Source organism: Octopus bimaculoides, chromosome 4, assembly GCF_046866305.1.
Source record: "Octopus bimaculoides isolate indiv1 chromosome 4, ASM4686630v1, whole genome shotgun sequence".
Taxonomy (NCBI): Eukaryota; Metazoa; Mollusca; class Cephalopoda; order Octopoda; family Octopodidae; genus Octopus; species Octopus bimaculoides.
In genome coordinates, this window is record NC_142931.1 from 107,421,169 (window position 1) to 107,441,033 (window position 19,865).

A 19,865-nucleotide genomic window follows, 5' to 3' on the forward strand; every position below is an offset into this window, starting at 1 on the left:
TTTGCAGCGATAAATTTTCAGAGGAGTAGGTTACGACTATGTTGATAAAATTTAGAAAAAGAACAACAACGTATGTTTATTGCAAATATGCATATGAGAAATTTGTTATATCTAATTATATTTTAAAGTAATAAATATTTTTCGTTTGAGAAATTAATATTTGTATATAATTACCTAGAAAATTTATAAAAGTTAAATTATAATTCTTGTATGAATGCCATATTTTCTAATATTCTCTGCAGTGACAAAAGTATGTTTTCCACGTTACTCATATGACGAGTAACATCGTAGTCAATAAAATAAAGAATATATCCTTTGCCTATAAACATGTCCTTGCGCTTAAACAGAAGTAATTAATAATGTTTTGTGTTTAGTATATTATTTAGCTTCAAGCTTCTATATTTTGAATTTTAATAGTATCGATGTTAACTTCATCGTTCCCGCAACTCGCTTCCAACGACTTTACCATAATTCAATATAGCCTGACCTTGTTTTTAGTACAAAAATCAATACTACTTTCAGTGAAATAGAAACAAAAAGAATCAAGAATCGATAAAAAAATATTTCTTAATGATTTTCTTTTAATGAAATTTCTCTTCTTTTAGCATTTATGATTCCTCTTCCTTTACGTGAATGCTACAAAGTCACAAGGAGAGATTGTATGCTTGAGAAAGATACCTCAGTGGAGTATCGCTCAATAGCAATGCTTCAACAATTACCAAGATTCAAAACGTCTACCAAGCAGAAAAAAGGATTCAGTGTGAAAATTCAAAATTCAATAGAAAAACACGGTAAATATATTTTTCATTGATTTATGTCTTCCACTTCTAAAAGAAAGTAAGCCTTACATGTCAAAAATCTCGCGTTGAATAGGAATTATATGCTATGACGATTTATAATATTTTCTAATCATTTATAATCTTGTGTGAATCTAGTATTCGAATTTTCTTTATCTCTAGTGTTTGTTATATGAATTATGTCTTTTGCTGAAAAGTATGAGCGATACATATATACTTCGGCATCCTCAGTATTGATATCATGGATATTTGACATAGTTCACTGCCAAAAGCTATTAGGAGCAGTCAAACAATATCTGTTGACGGTGCACGATTAATCTTTCTGATTAATCTAGCTTATGCAAAACTGCACGCACAAATGTGAAATTCTTACTCAGCCGTGTTTCAGTGTTTTGCACAGCAACTGGAATATCAATAAAGCAACTTGATCGAGGCGAACCAAAAACGGTTTCTTGTTGTCTGACACTCTATCGCGTCGAACAACTGGGACTGCAAAGAAATGAAAATGAATGTGCAAACGAAAGTTTGTAATTAAGCACGTTTTTTCATAAATAAATAAATAAGTAAATAAATTCACTTGTCAGATCATTTTAAATTTTGATTTAATAATTGGTACTAACCGAGTTGGATTAAGAAAAATGTTTTCGTGTTAACAAACGAAAAATTGAAATAGGTCATCGGATCTTGAAAAAGTAATAGAAATGAGTATTTAAAAATTTGTCTTAAGGTAAATTAACTTTAGAGAGCAATTAAGATATTTTCATCTTTAAATTATTTGAGATAATTATTTTTCAGATTTCCCGAGAGATTTTTTTGCTAAAACAAAAACGAAAAAACATTGATCCATCCCATTTTTTTTATTAATTCATTCTTTGACTTGACATAGAATATTACCACCACTATTATCAGGATGCAAATGAGTGAAAGTACAATTAAGGCTCTTTGATGATAATTAGTTGAACAGTCCTGCGGTTAAATGTTCTTTTTTCTTTTTAGTTTTCTTACTTCAAGCGAATCCTATTAATTTTTTTCTCGGTATACAAAATAATAAAAGAAAATAGAGAAAATAAAAAAGAAAGCTTTCTATTCTTACGCAAACTATTCATTTATTGGTGGAAAATGATCTGGGGCGAAGAAAAGGCTACCGAAAAGGCATTTTTGTTGTGTTCTTGAAAGAAGTATTAAACTTAAAAATTGCTAAGAGAGAAATCTTTTAGCTAATAAATGACATCGTTTATCAATTCCTAATAAGTATGACTGACCATAATAAAGTATTTACTTGTCATACTTAATTAAGCTGCTGGAGAGAAAGCGGGCAATTAATCAATTAATGTCTAATTTATGATTAACCCCTTCTCGGACTAACTATTTCCCCTAAAGCTTTTCATTTTCAATCAATTTCTTTTTTTACTTAAAATAAAAAAGGTTTTTCTTATTATTGCTGAAAATTTCTTTCTATTCAATATTTTATGATTTCCTCAGAAATACATGATGCACAGCTTAAACTCATTCTCGCCATCATGCGGTATCTCATTTTAATTTCAACACGCGTTTTATAATTATAATCATAAGGTTCCAGTAAAGAATTTTAGTGATTATTAATTTAAGAAGTAAATTTAAGTTACCTTTTACTTGTTTAAGTCATTAGACTGCGACCATGCTGAAGCACCGTCTTGAAAAGTTTTAGTCGAACAAATAAACGCCGGTACTTATGCAATCGTTTTTTTATCGACCTGCTAAATTACGGGGGCATAATCACATCAACATCGGTTGTAAAGCGGTGGTGGGGACAAACAGACGCAAAGACACATACACACGTACACACATACACACACACACACACACACACACACACACACACACACACACACACACACTCACACACACATATATATATATATAAAGTAATAGTTATTGCCACTTAAACATGGCTGTTCCGTAGGAACTGACGTTATTACCGTTTTAACGCCAGGGAGACATCTCCAGATGGTTATTCGAGGCAACCTGTACCCGATATATATTGCAAGCAAGAGTGAACCCCAACCATCTTCCAGCCACGAGACCACCAGACCGTACGGTTTCGAGCTCTTTGTACTCATCCTCGGTGGTGGAAAATCTCTATAAGAGATGAAAACAGCAATTATACTGAGAAGATATGGTTATCACCAATTAAACATAGGTGTTCCGTACGAACTGATGCTACTACCATTTTAACCACAAGAGGACGCCTCCTCCAGCTGGTTATTTCATGCAATCTGCACCCTGGGGTTAAAATTGTAGTAACGTCGGTTCCTATGGAACAACCATGTTTAAGTGGTGATAACTATTACTTCTCAGTATTGTTACTGCTTTCATCTTTTATAGAGATTTTCTAACTAGCTAATTCACTTGCTATATATATATATATATATATATATATATATATATGTGTGTGTGTGTGTATGTGTGTGTGTGTGTGTGTGTGTGTGTGTGTGTGTGTGTGTACATGTGTATGTGTCTTTGCGTCTGTTTGTTCCCACCACCGCTTTACAACCGGTGTTGATGTGATTATGCCCTCGTAACTTAGCAGTTCGACCCAAAACGATTGTATAAGTACCGGAGTTTATTTGTTCGACTAAAACCTTTCAAGGCGGTGCTTAAGCATGGCCGTAGTCTATGTATATATATATATATATATATATATATATATATATATATATATACACGACGCGCTTCTTTCAGTTTCCGGCTACCAAATTCACTCACAAAGCCCGAGGCTATACTAGAAAACACTCACCACGCAGTGGAATTGAATCTAGAACCATATAGTTGGGAAAGCTTCTTATCACACAGCTACGCCTGCGCCTGCGTTATATAGATTCTAAAAAGGAAATTTTTTTTATAGAAATTTAGGGCCTATACATGCTTTAAGGCAGGCGTGGAGGTGTTGGTTATTCCCAAAGATTTCTATAACTTTGGGTTTATATTTCAGTTGTCTGGAACTACCTAAATTTTGTTTTGCTCATATAACTTTCTTTTCTTTTCAGATGTCAAAGACAATTCATATCTCTTCCATTTCGAATTATTCTAGATTTCATTGATCTCATGGGAGATGCTGGAAAGAACTAGACGAGAAGAAAGAAAGAAACAAACAAACAATTCAGACCTCAATGCATAACAAGAAAATTATTATGAAAGTCGATATCGGGAAGATAAGCATCTAGACTAAAAGTGTAATTTCATGATAGCGACACGAAATAGGGTCATGTATGTTAAGCGAGGGGACTGTTATAAGGACATGGAATTGCCATTTTTTCTGAAAGGCAACATTTTTTTTTTTAATGCTGACAACACAAAAATCCAATGTTTTTTTTTCTTATAGATAACTGCCATAACGATTTATCGAATCCATTACACAGAAAAAATTGCTTTTACTATTTTTATTCTCTTGGTTGTATCAAGTAAACATGAACCGGTTACTACATGAAATAGGTACCACGTTATCTATAATAAAGCAAAAATCCTTAATGATTAAAGACAAAATAATATCAAAACATTTCCTTATCTGATTCTTTATTATTATTATTATTATTATTATTATTATTATTATTATTATTACTATTGTGGTTGTTGCTTTGTTGTTCGTTCATCTTTTACTTGTTTCAGTCATTAGATTGCGACCATGCTGTTGCACCGTCTTGAAGAATTTTAGTCGAAAAAATGCGGCCCCAGTACTTATTATTTTTTAGGCCTGCTACTTGTTTTCGTGAGCCACTGTCTTACGGGGACATAAACACACCAGCACCGGTTGTCAAGCGGTGCCAGGACACACACACACACACACACACACACACACACACACACACACACACACACACACACACACACACACTCACACACACACAATAACGGCTTCTTAAGTTTCTATCTATCAAATCCACTCAAAGGTTTGGTCATCCCGAAGCAATAATAAGTGCCATGCATTGGGGCTGAACTCGGAACCATGTAGTTGGAAGCAATCTTCTTCTTACACAGCCTCGTTTGCATCTTGGTGATGTTGATGCTATTGCTGTTGTTGTTATTATTATCAAAGGTGGCAAGCTGGCAGGGTCTTTAGCACACCGAACAAATTGCTTAGCGGCATTTTGTCCGTTTTACCTTTAGAGTTCAAATTCTGCCGAGGTCGATTTCGTCTTTCATACTTTCGGGATCAATGAAACAAGTATTAATTGAACACTGAGGTCAATATAATCGACTTACCCTTTCCCACAGGGTTTGAGCCTTGTGTCTATAGTAGAAAGGATTATTATTAGGGTGGAGACACAATACTTAGCGGCACGTCTTACAGAGAAAGGGAGAAGGCTTTCAATAAAACACAGTAAAAGTACCGGAGGACCTGAAGTTAGTAACGTTGCTATTAGATAGATGTCGGAAAATGAGTTTCCCACACGACGTTGGGCACCCTAGCATTACAGTCTCGGACAGGCTACTTCATGGTTTCCTCAATGACTCTTACACAGAGAAGGGCCTTTGAGACAGTCTATTGCCTACTGAAAGCCCATTAGGACACGTGGCACTCTTTTATTCGCACATTCCCTCCTACTAACATAACAACTTTAAGAGTGAGTTGCATAAATGTACGTGGCCTGGGATCACCGTGTTATCAGTGGTGCCTGCTCAATTGTCTCAGTTCACTAGCTGAGAAAGTGATAACTATCAGCGGAACATACGTGATATTTTTGATGATTTTGAGATCTATGCATCTCTGAACCGACCTAAAATGGGAAACGGAAAAGCAGCGTTGTTTTCGAAAGTTCTGGGTCCAGGGATACAGTTGATTTTCGTGGATCTGGACGTTGAGTTGATGGTCCTGGACGTGAACAATAGATAAAAGTTGCCTTCAGAATAGTAGCTGTTTTTGCCCCGATAAGAGCGGGGCAACCAGATTTCTTCAGACGTCTGAAGGTTTTCCTCATAAATTCCTACTCTTTAGTGTTAGCGGGAAACTGGAACGCCATCTTTGATGTACATTTGGATTGTGTTGGGCTAGCTAATAGGAGAATGTCTGACAGATACCGACTAAATTTCGTGAATGTTCGTGTGCACATGGGCACGAGCAAATAACATTGGATTTTCAGATTATATCTAGGCAAAAGTTGTTGTTGTAGGCCGAGCGATGGAGATACTGTAGATTGTGCACAGTTAAAATTGATCGGTTACATAAGCCACAAAATTGTGATTTCTGCAGTCAATCTAGATAAGCTTCTTAGGCAGGGATTCCGTTACTGAAAGCCGGACGCGTTACTCCTAGCCGACAAGCTTCAAGAGACCAGATTAGCGAATAAGTAAAAGTACAATAAATGCTGATGAAATACGAAAAATGATAACGGGCAACAACAGACATCAGCGAAAGTTGGATAGTTTGCCCTACGAGTTTTATCGTCATATACCAAACTCGATTGAAGGCGTATTGGTAGATGTCTACTGCAATAGGCAGCATAACGGGAGAATTGCGAGAATCCCCAGTCCTGCGAAACGAGATGTGGTGGTGCTCCTAAGTGTGAAACACAAAGAGGAAGTAGGGTATCGATCAATCTCCACTTCTGACGTGAAGATTCAACAAGCTCCAGATAATGTTATGGCAAAATGGTGAGTGATCCTTGATAGGGTGACATGCTCTCTGTAACTATTCTCTCCAAAAACGCTTCATCTTCATCGTTGGAGCAGTCGAGTGTGCGTTGACAAACCTCTGCTCGATTGCGCTTATTTGCTTCGGTAAGCTCTCTTGACACTCATCTGGTACAAACTTTACTGATATGAAGCTTGTTGTGGAGGATTTCGTCTGCAGAATCATAACAATGCACGCTCACATACAGCCACCCACACCGTCGAAACCATGGTTTCGAGTTATTGGAACACTCTAGATACAGTCTAAGTCTCGCTTCTTCCGACTATCACCTCTTTGGCTCGTTCAAACATCTTTTATGAGTCGTCTGTATAAGTTCTGTATAAGTTTCTCTCTCTCTCTCTCTCTCTCTCTCTCTCTCTCTCTCTCTCTCTCTCTCTCTCTCTCTCTCTTTGTGAGAGACTAACGCTCTCACAGTTCGACCTCAACTATTTACTGTCTCATGTGTTTACAAGACTCATCCAGTCCACTGACAGTCACGTGCAGGGGTGTCAGTTCACTCCACAACATCTGCCCTTTTAAACTATACACTTCTCGGAGATTATGGGTGTACACGTTAATTAATTAATTTATTTTATCATTATTTCTTCCTCACATCTCCCCTTTTGAAAAATAAACCTCCGAACGGAGTTCAATACTTTTTCCTCTTTGGGTCAACCGTTAAAGGCTCTGGAAATTTCCTCATCCCAGTACTACTCAGAACGAGTGTGTCAATTTTATCTTGTAATTGTACTTCAAACATAGTGTACATAAAATTCATCGGTTTTTCAATTCTTTTAGTATTATTCTCGGTGTATCTTTTTCGCAACTAGTTTGCATGTCTTTTGAAATCGAACCCTTGTTCTGTTGCCTTTTTTACCATATAGATCATTTTTCCAATTCTATTACAAATAATACCGTCCTCCCATGATTGTTTTCTATATCTATGTCTTAAAAAGCACTTTTTCGCTTACTTGAAAATTTTTCGGCGTAGCGCTTTTGTCATTATTGTTATTTCAAGTTTTTTCCTCTGCTTGACAGCAGTTTGTCGAATATGGACTTAACCACTCTCTCTTTCTCTCTCTCTCTCTCTCTCTCTCTCTCTCTGTAAATGTAATAGTGAGTACTTACTAAGTTACTTACTATTTCTTTCTCTCTGTCGTTTACCTGCTCTGTTTCACACTTAAGATGAGTCTGGTGATTTCGGAAAGTTTTTTAGTTCGCCTGTCTCCCTTAATTTTTGGACAAATGTGTTTAGAAGATTCTTGCACTTAGTAGAAACCCACTTTTCTAGAACCCACAGATACAGTAAAGTCTTTAACAGACACACGATTAAAATAACCTTTCTTTGTCCCCTAATGTTAAATCAATAAGCAACAGACGACTCAAGCCTGCCCTGGATGCACATGTAGAGACAATTCTAAGTGTCCTCTAGGGTAGAAATGCGTTGCTTATGAAGCAAAGGTATCAGCAAACTATGATCAGAAATCAAACAGAAATCAAACGTTATGTCGGAGCCATGGAAATAAGATTTAAAACCAGACATAACAACCATATTTCGAATTTTAGGCACCCTGATAAGCGATATTCAGCGACTCTTTCAACTTTAAACTAGAAACTTAAAGATAAAGGGAGCAGCTACATCAAATGGAAAATCTTCTCCAAAGTCAAACTATATTAACGGGTCCAAAATATGTTTAGAATATTCTGTTCAAAAACTATATACCTTAAAGAACTTGAGAACCTCCAGCGACTACATTAATTCCAGGAACGAGATTTTTTCTGTATGTCCACATTTTAAGAAATACATCCTGGCGGAATTTAAAAATAGGCCACCAGAAACAGAGTAAACCATTAATAAGTTGTTTATGTGTGTTTGACATTTGTTTACTGTAAAGTCGATTATGTTGCTTATGTTTTTCTTTTGTCTTCGTCCTTATCAGCACCCTTGTTTAAACACAATCTGCTTAAAAAAGCAACTGACGAGCGGTCTTGTTCTCAGCTTTAAAAATGGCGAAGTAAATTAATGCCTCGACCAGGAAACACGGGGTATTTGCATTTAACAAAACCTGTAGTTTTTATTATAACACACACACACACACACACACACACACACACACACACACACACACACACACACACATGTATGTATGCATGTATATATACGCATTTCTTTCTTTCTCTCTTTACTTTGCTTCTGCTTCTCTCTCTCTCTCTCTCTCTCTCTCTCTCTCTCTCTCTCTCTCTCTCTACTCCCTGACTTGTTCAATCATGCTCTTAGGCACGCTTCTACTTTCACGGCTGGATTCGTCTTATTTTTTCACCTTTCGTTCGATCTTTCTACCACCCTCTTTCAACCCATTTATATACCTTTCTATTTCTCTACGTTCCTTTTCAAGTTTTATAGCACATCATTTTCCATTAGTGTTACTTTTACACATGTCCTGTCTTAATACTGCTTCATAGCTGAAAGTCCTTACATGCATGTATGTACCAACTACCTGTGACGTTTTCCATTCACTTGTTCCCATTCTATTAGCATTTATCGTTTATGTTCGCTCACTTATTCAAGCAGCTTTTTGATGTTGATGCTAAGAAAATGAACAATCTTATCGATAATGGCGCAAAATTGACATGCTTTTGTCACAGTTTTGAATGTGATTTTTCTGTAGGTTCTTTTGTCGTCCTTCTGTGAAATCTTTCCCTCTTATATATATATGCATTTATATGTGCATACATACATACGTACGTATGTATGTATGTATACATGTATATATATGCATGTGTATATTATATATATATGTATATGTATATATATATGTATATATATATATATATATATATGTATACATATATATACATATATATGTATATGTATATATATATATATATATATATATATATATATATATATATATATATATATATATATATATATATATATATATATATATATATATATATATATATATACATGTATATATATATACATATATATGCGTGTATAATTATCTATCTATCTATCTATCTATCTATCTATCTATCTATCAATCTATCTATCTATCAATCTATCTATCTATCTATCTATCTATCTATCTATCTATCTATCTATCTATCTATTTATATTTCAGTTTGGCAAAATAAACGGATGGAAATATAACTCAATAAATTTATACCGGTAAAACTTTCTGTCAATAGCAATAAAGTCATATGTGTGTGTGTGCGTGTGTGTGTGTGTGTGTGTGTGTATGTGTGTGTGTGTGTGTGTGTGCATCCCTCTCTCTCACATTTCTTAGCCCTCTCTTTTTTAACTCCCACTTTTCCTCGTTTATTTCCCCTATACCTTTCCCTTTGTCTCCCACTGCCCCCGTACCCCTCTCTCCTCCTTCTACGTGACCGGTGTCTGGCCAGCCATGATCTTTCTTTCTTGGCCTGACCACTGATCGCCAACACCTCTTATGTCCATCTCCCAGCTCCTATGTTCCTGCCTTTAGGTTTTCACTTCACACACGCCAGCTCAATTTCATTCGCTCTCAGTTGAAAGACACCTGTTGTTATATTCTTGTTTGCATTTGTAATTGTGTACCATGTTCTCCGTTTTTTGTCTTTGTTGCCGTACACATCCGCTAGCTTTCTTCTCAAAAATCTAATGCTCTTAGCTTAGACTTTTGGGGGCAACCAGATCGAACATTCTCAAATGTAACAGCCCGAAACTGTAAGGAAATTTGGCAACTCGACTGAAGAAAGAAGGCCACGAATGACTCACCTTTTTTCCCTGTCCTTCTAATTGCTGTTTTTCCTATCCGCCTTTGTATCGTCTATCTGTCCAAATGTTTTATTGTCCTCTATTACTTTTCCGTTCCATTATATATATATATATATGTGTATATATACATATATACATATATATCTATATATTTATATATATATATATATATATATATATATATATATATATATATATATATATATATTTATATATATATATATATATATATATATATATATATATATATATATATATATATATATATATATATATATATATATATATATATATATATATATATATATATATATATATATATATATATATATATATATATATATATATATATATATATATATATATATATATATATATATATATATATATATATATATATATATATATATAATCTCTTCGTATTTACATATCATTCAATTATATTGTTCCAAACCTCCCTGTCCTTGCACTTTTATTAGATATTCCCGCTAATCGCTTTTCACACGAAAAGTATTTTCTTTCATATGACAGCGAAATATTTATTCATATAATAATATAAAAGAGTGTTCCCGTGAGCTATTCTATTTCTAATATGGATTGAAATCTTGGAAGACTTGACAATGTTGTTTGTAAAGAAATTACAGTGTTTACTGTGCTTAATATTTCAGCCATTAATGTGTATCAACGCCTTCACAATGCTGGATATAGAGAATAAAATGTTTTTACGATCTTTTTTTACTTCATTTCACGAAAATAATGCATGGTCACACACATACACACACACACACACACACACACACACACACACAGACAACACACACACACACGCACAACACACACACACGCGCGCGCATCTAAGCTGATTTCACAACGTTTATACATTCAAGAATTCCTTTAATTTCTTTAGGATACCAACTCACACGTCGCTTCTAAGTTTGTTTACAATATATATATATATATATATATATATATATATATATATATACATTTGAAAAAATAAATAGAAATGGCTTTTCTGTTAATTTTTCCATAGAAAAGCCATTTCTATACATTTCCTCAAATATATAATTCTACACCAAGGACTTTCTACTTATTCTGCTATATATATATATATATATATATATATATATATATATATATATATATATATATATATATATATATATAGTAAATCCCGAAAAAATGAAGGACAAGCAAAAGAAAAAAACAACATCGTGAGGACGTGGTACATGCAAAGTATTAACAGACGCTCAGGGAAGGATATATATATATATATATATCGTTTGTAAAAAACATAAATCGAAAGAAGCGTACACTAAAACGTCATGGACCAACAGGTTTTGGGATCTGACGATATGCCATAGAGCTAAAATCTTTATACATGGGAAACCTAAGGTAATCCCATAAACCAACCGTCCCCATTTTTAATATATATATATATATATATGTGTGTGTGTGTGTGTGTGTGTGTGTGTGTGTGTGTGTGTGTGTATGTATATGCTGAAACCCCCTGCGGTTATGACTGACCATGGGATTGCACCTAGAAAGTTACCCTCCATGGCACAAGACAGGTCAAGTTATTTATGGAAGAGCAGCAGTTGCCCATGCATACCAGCCTCCCTTCTCCACGCCACCAGTGTTATCCAAGGGAAAGGCAAAGACCGATACAGTTTGGTACCTGTGACGTCGCAACTCATTTCTACAGCTGAGTGAACTGGAACAACGTGAAATAAAGTGTCTTGCTCAAGAACACAACACGCAGCCCGGTTAGATAATTAATTTATAAAATTAAAATCATTATAATATGAATCTCTTCAGAGGTAGTAAAGACGTATCGATTAGAAATTCATGTTGAGATAACGGCTATAAACCGTTATAATGATTTTAATTTTATAAATTAATTCTCTAAAGATTTCTGAATCGAAATAACTGTCAGAGATATTCTCCATTATCTACACTATTTACATTTGACGGATATTTGTCCTCATCTTGTTTGTTGTTAACACAACCTTTTGGCTGATATACCTTCCAGCCTTCATCAGGTGTGTTGGGGGAAATTTCGAACCTGGGTTCTCATTCCTAAGGTATTTTTCGATGTTGTTGTCATTATTATTATTGAGTGAGAGAGCAGTGCATGCCATCAAAGTGACACTGGGGTAAAATATACGAAGCCCATTATACCCATCATGACTACACGTCTGATAGGGGTACACCAGGCACATGCATCACAGTCATATGTACGCGACATGGTGATCTCATATCAAGATAAACAGCGCATTGTTATAATAATAATAATAATAATAATAATAATAATAATAATAATAATAATAATAATAATAATAATAATAATAATAATAACAACAACATCGAAAAATACCTTAGGAATGAGAACCCAGGTTCGAAATTTTCCCAAGACACCTGATGAAGGCTGGAGAGTATATCAGTCGAAACGTTGTGTTAACAACAAACAAGATGAGGACAAATATCCGTCCAATGTGAATAATGTAAATAATGTACATAATTCCTCATCTCTTAAGTATAGAACAGAGATATTCTCGTATTTATAATTAATGAATAATTTTATTAATTACCTCTCCATTTCCTCCTTATTCTTTAAATATATAAATATATAAAACAGGTTTAATATGGTTACCTTATAGTTGAACTTTCTATAGATTGGTAACTAACCAGCATTTTCATTAGATTTATGATCCCTTAATGAGGTTTATTACCTTTACTTGATTATATATATATATATATATTATTATTATTATTATATATATATATATTATTATTATTATTATTATTATTATTATTATTATTATTATTATTATTATATATTTTTTCTCTCTCTCTCTTTATTTTCTCTCCTTGTTTCTTTCTGTGTTCCTTTCTGTGGAAGAGCGTATGCTCGAAACGTTAAAGACTTTTCATTTCCTGAGCGTTATACTAATACATCTGTTTGTTGTCTACACCACCTGTTTTCGTCTTTTGTTTTTTTTTGTGAATTCTCCCTATATATATATATATATATATATATATATATATATATATAATCACATAGTTCTTTAAAGAATATCATTATTCTTTGCAATACATGTATATTGTATGCAAGATTGAAGATCTATTGAGTAAGAATGAAATGAAAGATAGTGATAAAGGAAAACTGATCTAGAAAATAAGGGCTAGGAAGAAAGAGAATTAAAGGAGAACAAAAATAAAAGTAAAAAGCAAAAAAACGAAGGAAGACAGATAAAAAAGATTGTCGTTGTAGCATGAAAATGTCGATATTGAGATTTGAGATTCATGGCAAATTAATGAATTAAAAAAAGGAAGAAAAAGAGAAACGATCTTGTGATGCTATCAAATGAAGATGTGGAAACAATGGAAAATAAATGTAGCATGAATAATCATAGCGGAAACCGTACAAACACATAACAAATTAGGAAAAGAAAGTAAGATGGGGAGAATAAAGCGGATGATGAGCATACGTAATTAATAAAAAAAAAAACACAATAACAGAGCCTTTAAGCAGTCATGGTATTGCATTGTTAAGCCGAAAAATTAAACCTAAGGCCAAAAGATAACTACAACGAGAAGGAAGAATGCTAGAAACTACAGAAATAATTATGAAAACTAAGAAAGTAAAGAAGAAGAGGGGGAAAAGAGAATAGCGGCGAACATAGAATAATCCAAAATATTAGTTTCACGTTGGAAAACATTTAGAGATAAAAGGAACCTATTCATCCACGCATATATATATATATATATATATATATATATATATATATATATTGTAAATAATATATATATATATATATATATATATATATATATATATTGTAAATAATATATATATATATATATATATATATATATATATATATATATATATATATATATTGTAAATAATATATATATATATATATATATATATATATATATATATATATATATATATTATTTACAAGGTGAGCAAAGGTGTACGTACGCCGCTATATGTTTATATAAATAAAAACAAAAACGGAACAAGAACGCAACAGACGACAACAAAAACATACGTACAGATAAACGATACAAAGACAGACAGGAAAAACCAGGACAGATCATTCGTGGCACGCTATTCATCAGTCAAGCTTCCAATCATCATCACAGCCGCAGCCTGTCACACTCAAGACGGTTCAGAATTGGTAGGCCCCAAAAATCTAAGCTAAATTAAATTTTTGAAAGAAAGCAATCGAACGTGTACGACAACACAGACAAAAACCGAGAAAACGGAGAAAATGTTACACGATTATAAACACAAACAATGAGAGAATAATAACAGGTGTCTTTAGACTAATAAGGACAGGTTAAGTTGAGCTGGCGTGTGGAGTGAAAGTCTGAGGCACAAACATAGATGAAAGTCAGGGGACAGGAAAATAAGGTGTTGTAAGGGCGGCGGTCAGGCCGAGAAAGAAAGATAATGCTTGGTCGAACACCGGTCATGTTGAATGAACAGAGTGAGGTAAGGGGCAGAGGGATTAAAGAATTAGGGAAAGAACATGAAAGGGAGAGAGAGGGGGGGAGGGAGGGACAGAGGGAAAGGTACATGGGAGATAACGAAAGAAAGTAGAGAGGTTAAAGAAAGAGAATGCCAAGAAATATGAGAGAGGGAGAGCGAGAAAAAGAAAGGAGGAAAGAAAGGAGGAAAGAAAGGAGGAAAGAAAGAAGAAAGGATACGAGGGACTAAAAGGAGAAACATGTCGTATAGAATTTAGATACATACTTATTTACAAGGTGAGCAAAGGTGTACGTACGCCGCTATATGTATATATAAATATAAAAAAACGGAACAAGAACGCAACAGAAGACAACAAAAACATACGGATAGATAGACGATACAAAGACAAACAGGAATAATCAGGACGGATCATTCGTGTCCCTCTATTTATAAGTCAAGCTTCTAGTCATCATCATAGTGTCTGTAATCGTGTAACGTTTTCTCCGTTTTCTCGGTTTTTGTCTGTGTTGTCGTACACATTCGCTTGCTTTCTTCCCAAAATTTAATGCTCTTAGCTTAGATTTTGGGGGCCTACCAATTTTAAAACAGTCTTGAGTGTGACAGGCCGAGGCTGCGATGATGATTGGAAGCAAAGTGGCAGAGTGGCGCTACAGTGGAAAAGAAAGTGGCTCTATGCTAGTAGGGGCCAGAACAGAGCGGGTTTCATGCTGTAGAAGAATGACAGGGCTACACTCATTGTAAAAGTGAGGGTGAGAATAACTGGGTTGAACCTGGGAAGAGATCAAGATAGTGGTGATGAGGTGTCAAAGCTGAACCTCATGGTACGAGGTGAGTGGGGACAGAAGAGGAACTGTGGGTGGGTAGAGTTGCAAGAGAGTATGGGAGAATGAGAGATGTCTAGAGATATGGAATGGCTGTGAGGGTAAATATAATAAAAAGTAAGTGTTGAGTGATAATTAGAGAAGGTAGGGAAGAAGGAAGAGTAAGTGACAACTGTAAAAATTAAGTAAGGTTAAAGGGATGACCAACGACATATGTGATTTGGGTGAAACAATGGAGAGGTAATGGCCGAAACTATAGTAGAATAGTAATTATAATGAAATAGTAATGAACAACAGCATAACAATAATAATAATTCTTTCTGTAAAAGGTGCAAGGCCTGAAATTTTGGGAGAAGAGACTAGTCAATTATATCAACCTAAGTGTTTCACTGTTACTTAATTTATCGATCCTGGAAGGATGAAAGGCAAAGTCGACTTCGGAGGAATTTGAACTCAGAACGTAGCGACGGGCGAAATACCGCTAAGCATTTCGTCTTTCGTGCTAACGATTCTGCTAGCTCGCCGCTTTGACAATAGTAATAATTATTCTTTCTACTATAGGCACAAGGCCTGAAATTTGGGGGAGAAGGATAATCGATTACATCAACCCCAGCACTCAACAGGTACCTATTTTATCGACTCCGAAAGGATGAAAGACAAACGCGACCTCGGTGGAATTTGAACTCAGGACGTGAAGACATAAGAAATGCCGCTAAGCATTGTGCCCGACGTCTTAACGATTCTGTCAGCTGGCCGCCTTGATAATAGTAATAATGATAATGATACAGTAGACAAAGGAAGAATGAAAGAAAGAGCGGAAGAGAGCGAGTGCGAGAGAGAGAGAGAGAGAGAGAGAGAGAGAGAGAGAGAGAGAGAGAGAGAGAGAGAGAGAGAGAGAGAGAGAGAGAGATGACACATAGCTGAGTTGGAAATAAGAGTGAAGGTTAGATGTAGAAATGGGGAGAGGCGTATGGTGGTAGGGGAGAGTTAATACGGTGGTTAAGGACGGTGATGAATGTAAAATGTTGTTAGAGAGGACAATATTAAGAAAGATGGATAACGAGTGAAATTGTTCTGAACAGTAAGAAAGCTAAATGATTACAAAGAAAAACTGGTGAAGTATGCAGTTCTGTCCGTATTTAATTACATCAGCAGAATAGTGCAGTTAGAGCGATGTTAGATAGCAGGAATGTTTTGAGGAGAAAATTGGGCCAGGGGTAGGGTTGCAGTTGTGCGCGCTCGCACACACACACACACACACACACACACACACACACACACACACACACACACACACACACACACACACGCACACACACATTGTTCTTTCAAAATATCAGTTTCATTGAGGTGGGCGAGTCTCTTCGAGAACTACATACTTCTAGCCATCCTGGAGTCAGATGAAGAGGGAGGATATTTGAGCCCGTGTGGCGCAAAGGAGCGAAGAGTAAAGATTAATTCCTGCTCACGTGAAAGCGGGAGTCCGGCTGGCCCCTGTGTAGAGACAATCCGAACACAGACAGGTGTTGTAATGAATGACTGGCAGAGTGGAAATATATCGGAGGTGCTCCGCGAACCGGTAAGACAAGCGACGTCCTGTTTGACCGATGTACAGAGAAGGACAGAAAGAGCAGGAGATGCAGAAAATGACGTTGCTAGAAGTGCAGGTAAAAGAGTCAGTCCATATGATAGGGACGATGATGGGTGCCTGTGAGATAGTGATGTTGGAGAGGTAGGGGCAAGTGCGGCAGCGTGGGCGGGAGCAGGGGAACGAACCAGGTTGGGAGGTGGGGTTAGGAAAGAAACTGGGAACCAGGAGGTCACGTAGGTTGTGGGCTCGTTTGAAGGAAGGCAGGGGTAGGTTGGAGAAGATGTGCGAGATAGAGAGATCGGAATGGAGTCGCCAGAACTTTCGGAGAATGGTGCGTTGGAGGGGCAAGGTGAAGGGGTGGTAGGTGAAGGGAAACGGGAGGCGGGTAACGGCGGGGTGGGTGCGGAGAAAGAGAGAAGAGCCATGGTCCACGGAACATGCTTGGGCAAGGGCTGTGTGGGTTCATATATATATATATATATATATATATATATATATATATAGATAGATAGGTAGATAGATAGATAGATAGATAGATAGATAGATAGATAGATAGATAGATAGATAGATATCCATATGTATATAGGAGTATACGTATATCCAGTATACGCAACTGAGACAGTAACTGATTAAAAAAGCTATCTGTTTATCATACTTAATGTATACACACCGTATATATATATATATATATATATACATATATATATATATATATATATATATATATATATATATATATATGGACTTGGTATATTAGAAACACGATAAATATTAGAGAAAGAATGAGAGAGAGAGAGAGAGAGAGAGAGAGAGAGAGAGAGAGAGAGAGAGAGAGAGAGAGAGAGAGAGAGAGAACATTCATTCCATCAGCGGCCAATCGTTTGGATCTTTTCAGTAGCGTGCACTCGTGGGCCGCCATACGCTCGGATGAGAATTCGTCGTCTCTGATATAGGAAAAAATAAATAAAACATGCACTAATGTTAAGAATTGCCGCCTCGCTAATTAAAATCCAGCATACGCAATTGTTGCTGTATTTAATTAAAATAGCTATCTATGACCAGTAGAGCGGAAATGAAAGGATTGGACAAAAGAGAGAAAGGAGTCTTGTTGTTCGCGGGAGAGCGAGGTCGCACCGATACTGTCATCAATATAACGACCGTATAGTTCGGGAATGGGACCAGTGAATCTTGAAAATATTTGGGCTTCAATGTAGCCAGCGAACAGGTTCGCATAGTTGGGGCCTATTCTCGTTCCTGTGGCCACTCCCGAGCATCGTTATAAAACACCCCCGCGAAGGAGAAGCAGTTGAAGGAGATAGTAAGTTCGGCCAGACGAAGAAACATGGACGTGTCAGGTTGGGTGTTGGGTCGAAGATCACGGAAGTTTTTGAGGGCAAGAAGTCCTCCATGGTGTGGGATCACGTATATAGACTCCTGATATCAAGAGTAAAGAGAAGTTTAGAGGGGCCAGGAGGGAAGGAGAAAGAGTCGAAAGGCATGATTAGCGTCGTGGTTGTGTGAGAGGAGGGAAGCCACTATGGGGGTAAGTACACGGTTGATGTATTTAGAGATCAGTTCCGTGGGGTAGTTACAAGTGGAGACGATGGGGCGGCCAGGGTTGTTGGGTTTGGGGATTTGGGGAAGGAAGTAAATGGTAAGGGTGCAAGGAGAGCGGACAATGAGGTTGGAGGCGGTGGGAGGGAAACGGGAAGAGGATATGAGGTCATAGATAGTGGAAAACAGTCTGTTGGTAGCTAGGCGTAGGGCTGGAGGGCTGAGGGCAGTAGAAGGAGGTGTCTTGAAGTTAGCGGAGAAATTCAGCGTTGTAGAGATCTGCGCTCCACACCACTTCGGCTCCACTCTTCTCGGCAGGTTTTATGATAATGTCTTTGCGGCGTCGGAGACATCGAAGGGACGAGAGTTCGGCTGGGGAGATGTTCAGATGTCGGGGACGCCCGCGAAAGTTAAACCGGTCCACAACACCTTGACAGATGCCCGCAAAGTGATCGACTGCTTGAAACTGGCCAGGAGCTGGCATCCAGTCGGTGAAGCAGTCTTCTTCGTTAGATGCAGTTGGAGTGTTGTGGGATAGTGCATATAGCCTGACACGGCGCACAAAGCTATGAATATCCGCACGGGTCTGAAAATCATTACTGGATGGAGTGAGGAGGAAGAAGCGCAAAGCCCTACTGAGAAGAGAGCGCTTCGCCTCAGAGAGGGGAAGATCAGGAGAAATGGTAACAACAGACTGAAGTGGGGAGGGGTGGATGGGTTAGATGTGGTGGGTGGTGGGGATAGTGGTAGGGTAGTGGGATGCTGGGAGGAGAGAATGAGGTGGGTTAAGTGTGTGGGGGTTTGGAGTGACAGAGGGGTTGGTGTTAGGATGTGGGGAAGCGTATCGGGGAGGGAGGGGTGAGGGTAGTGGCATCGGGTGTGACGGAATGGATGAGTGAGTGGCGTTTACGTTGTTTAGTGCGAGCGAGAAATTCATGGAAGAGATGATTTAAGTGAATTATGTAACATAATGTGCAGAGGAAGATGAAAGAGAGGAGAAAAAGATGGAATAAATGAGAGGGAGAAGGCGGTCGATGGTGTGTATTTTAGAGAAATTGAAACGAATGGTGGCACGCGTAAGCCGGTAGGAGGTAGTACGGAGTATGGGTAGGATGGCTGAAGAAGAGTGGAAGGTGGGGCGGAAATGGAAGCGGAAACCTTTGAGGATGAGGCGGTGGTGAAGGTAGC

The 19,865-nt window shown here is 36.7% G+C and overlaps 1 protein-coding gene across 5 annotated transcripts in view; it reads left to right on the top strand.

The window, feature by feature from the left end:
* Positions 1 to 4,330, top strand: part of LOC106877704 (uncharacterized) — a 153,671-nt gene extending 149,341 nt beyond the window's left edge. For 3 of the 5 annotated variants that reach the window (XR_016241639.1, XR_016241638.1, XM_052967348.2), the window contains 2 exons: positions 606 to 791; positions 3,824 to 4,330. Coding sequence is in view for 2 of the 5 variants with exons in the window: in XM_052967348.2 (XP_052823308.2) it covers positions 606 to 791; positions 3,824 to 3,867 (230 nt within the window). In the remaining 3 variants the exon portion in view is untranslated. Of the gene's footprint in view, positions 1 to 605; positions 792 to 3,823 lie in introns of those variants that run through there. The other 2 variants (XM_089351159.1, XR_016241640.1) reach the window with 2 other exon arrangements.
* The last annotated feature ends 15,535 nt before the right edge of the window (positions 4,331 to 19,865 follow it).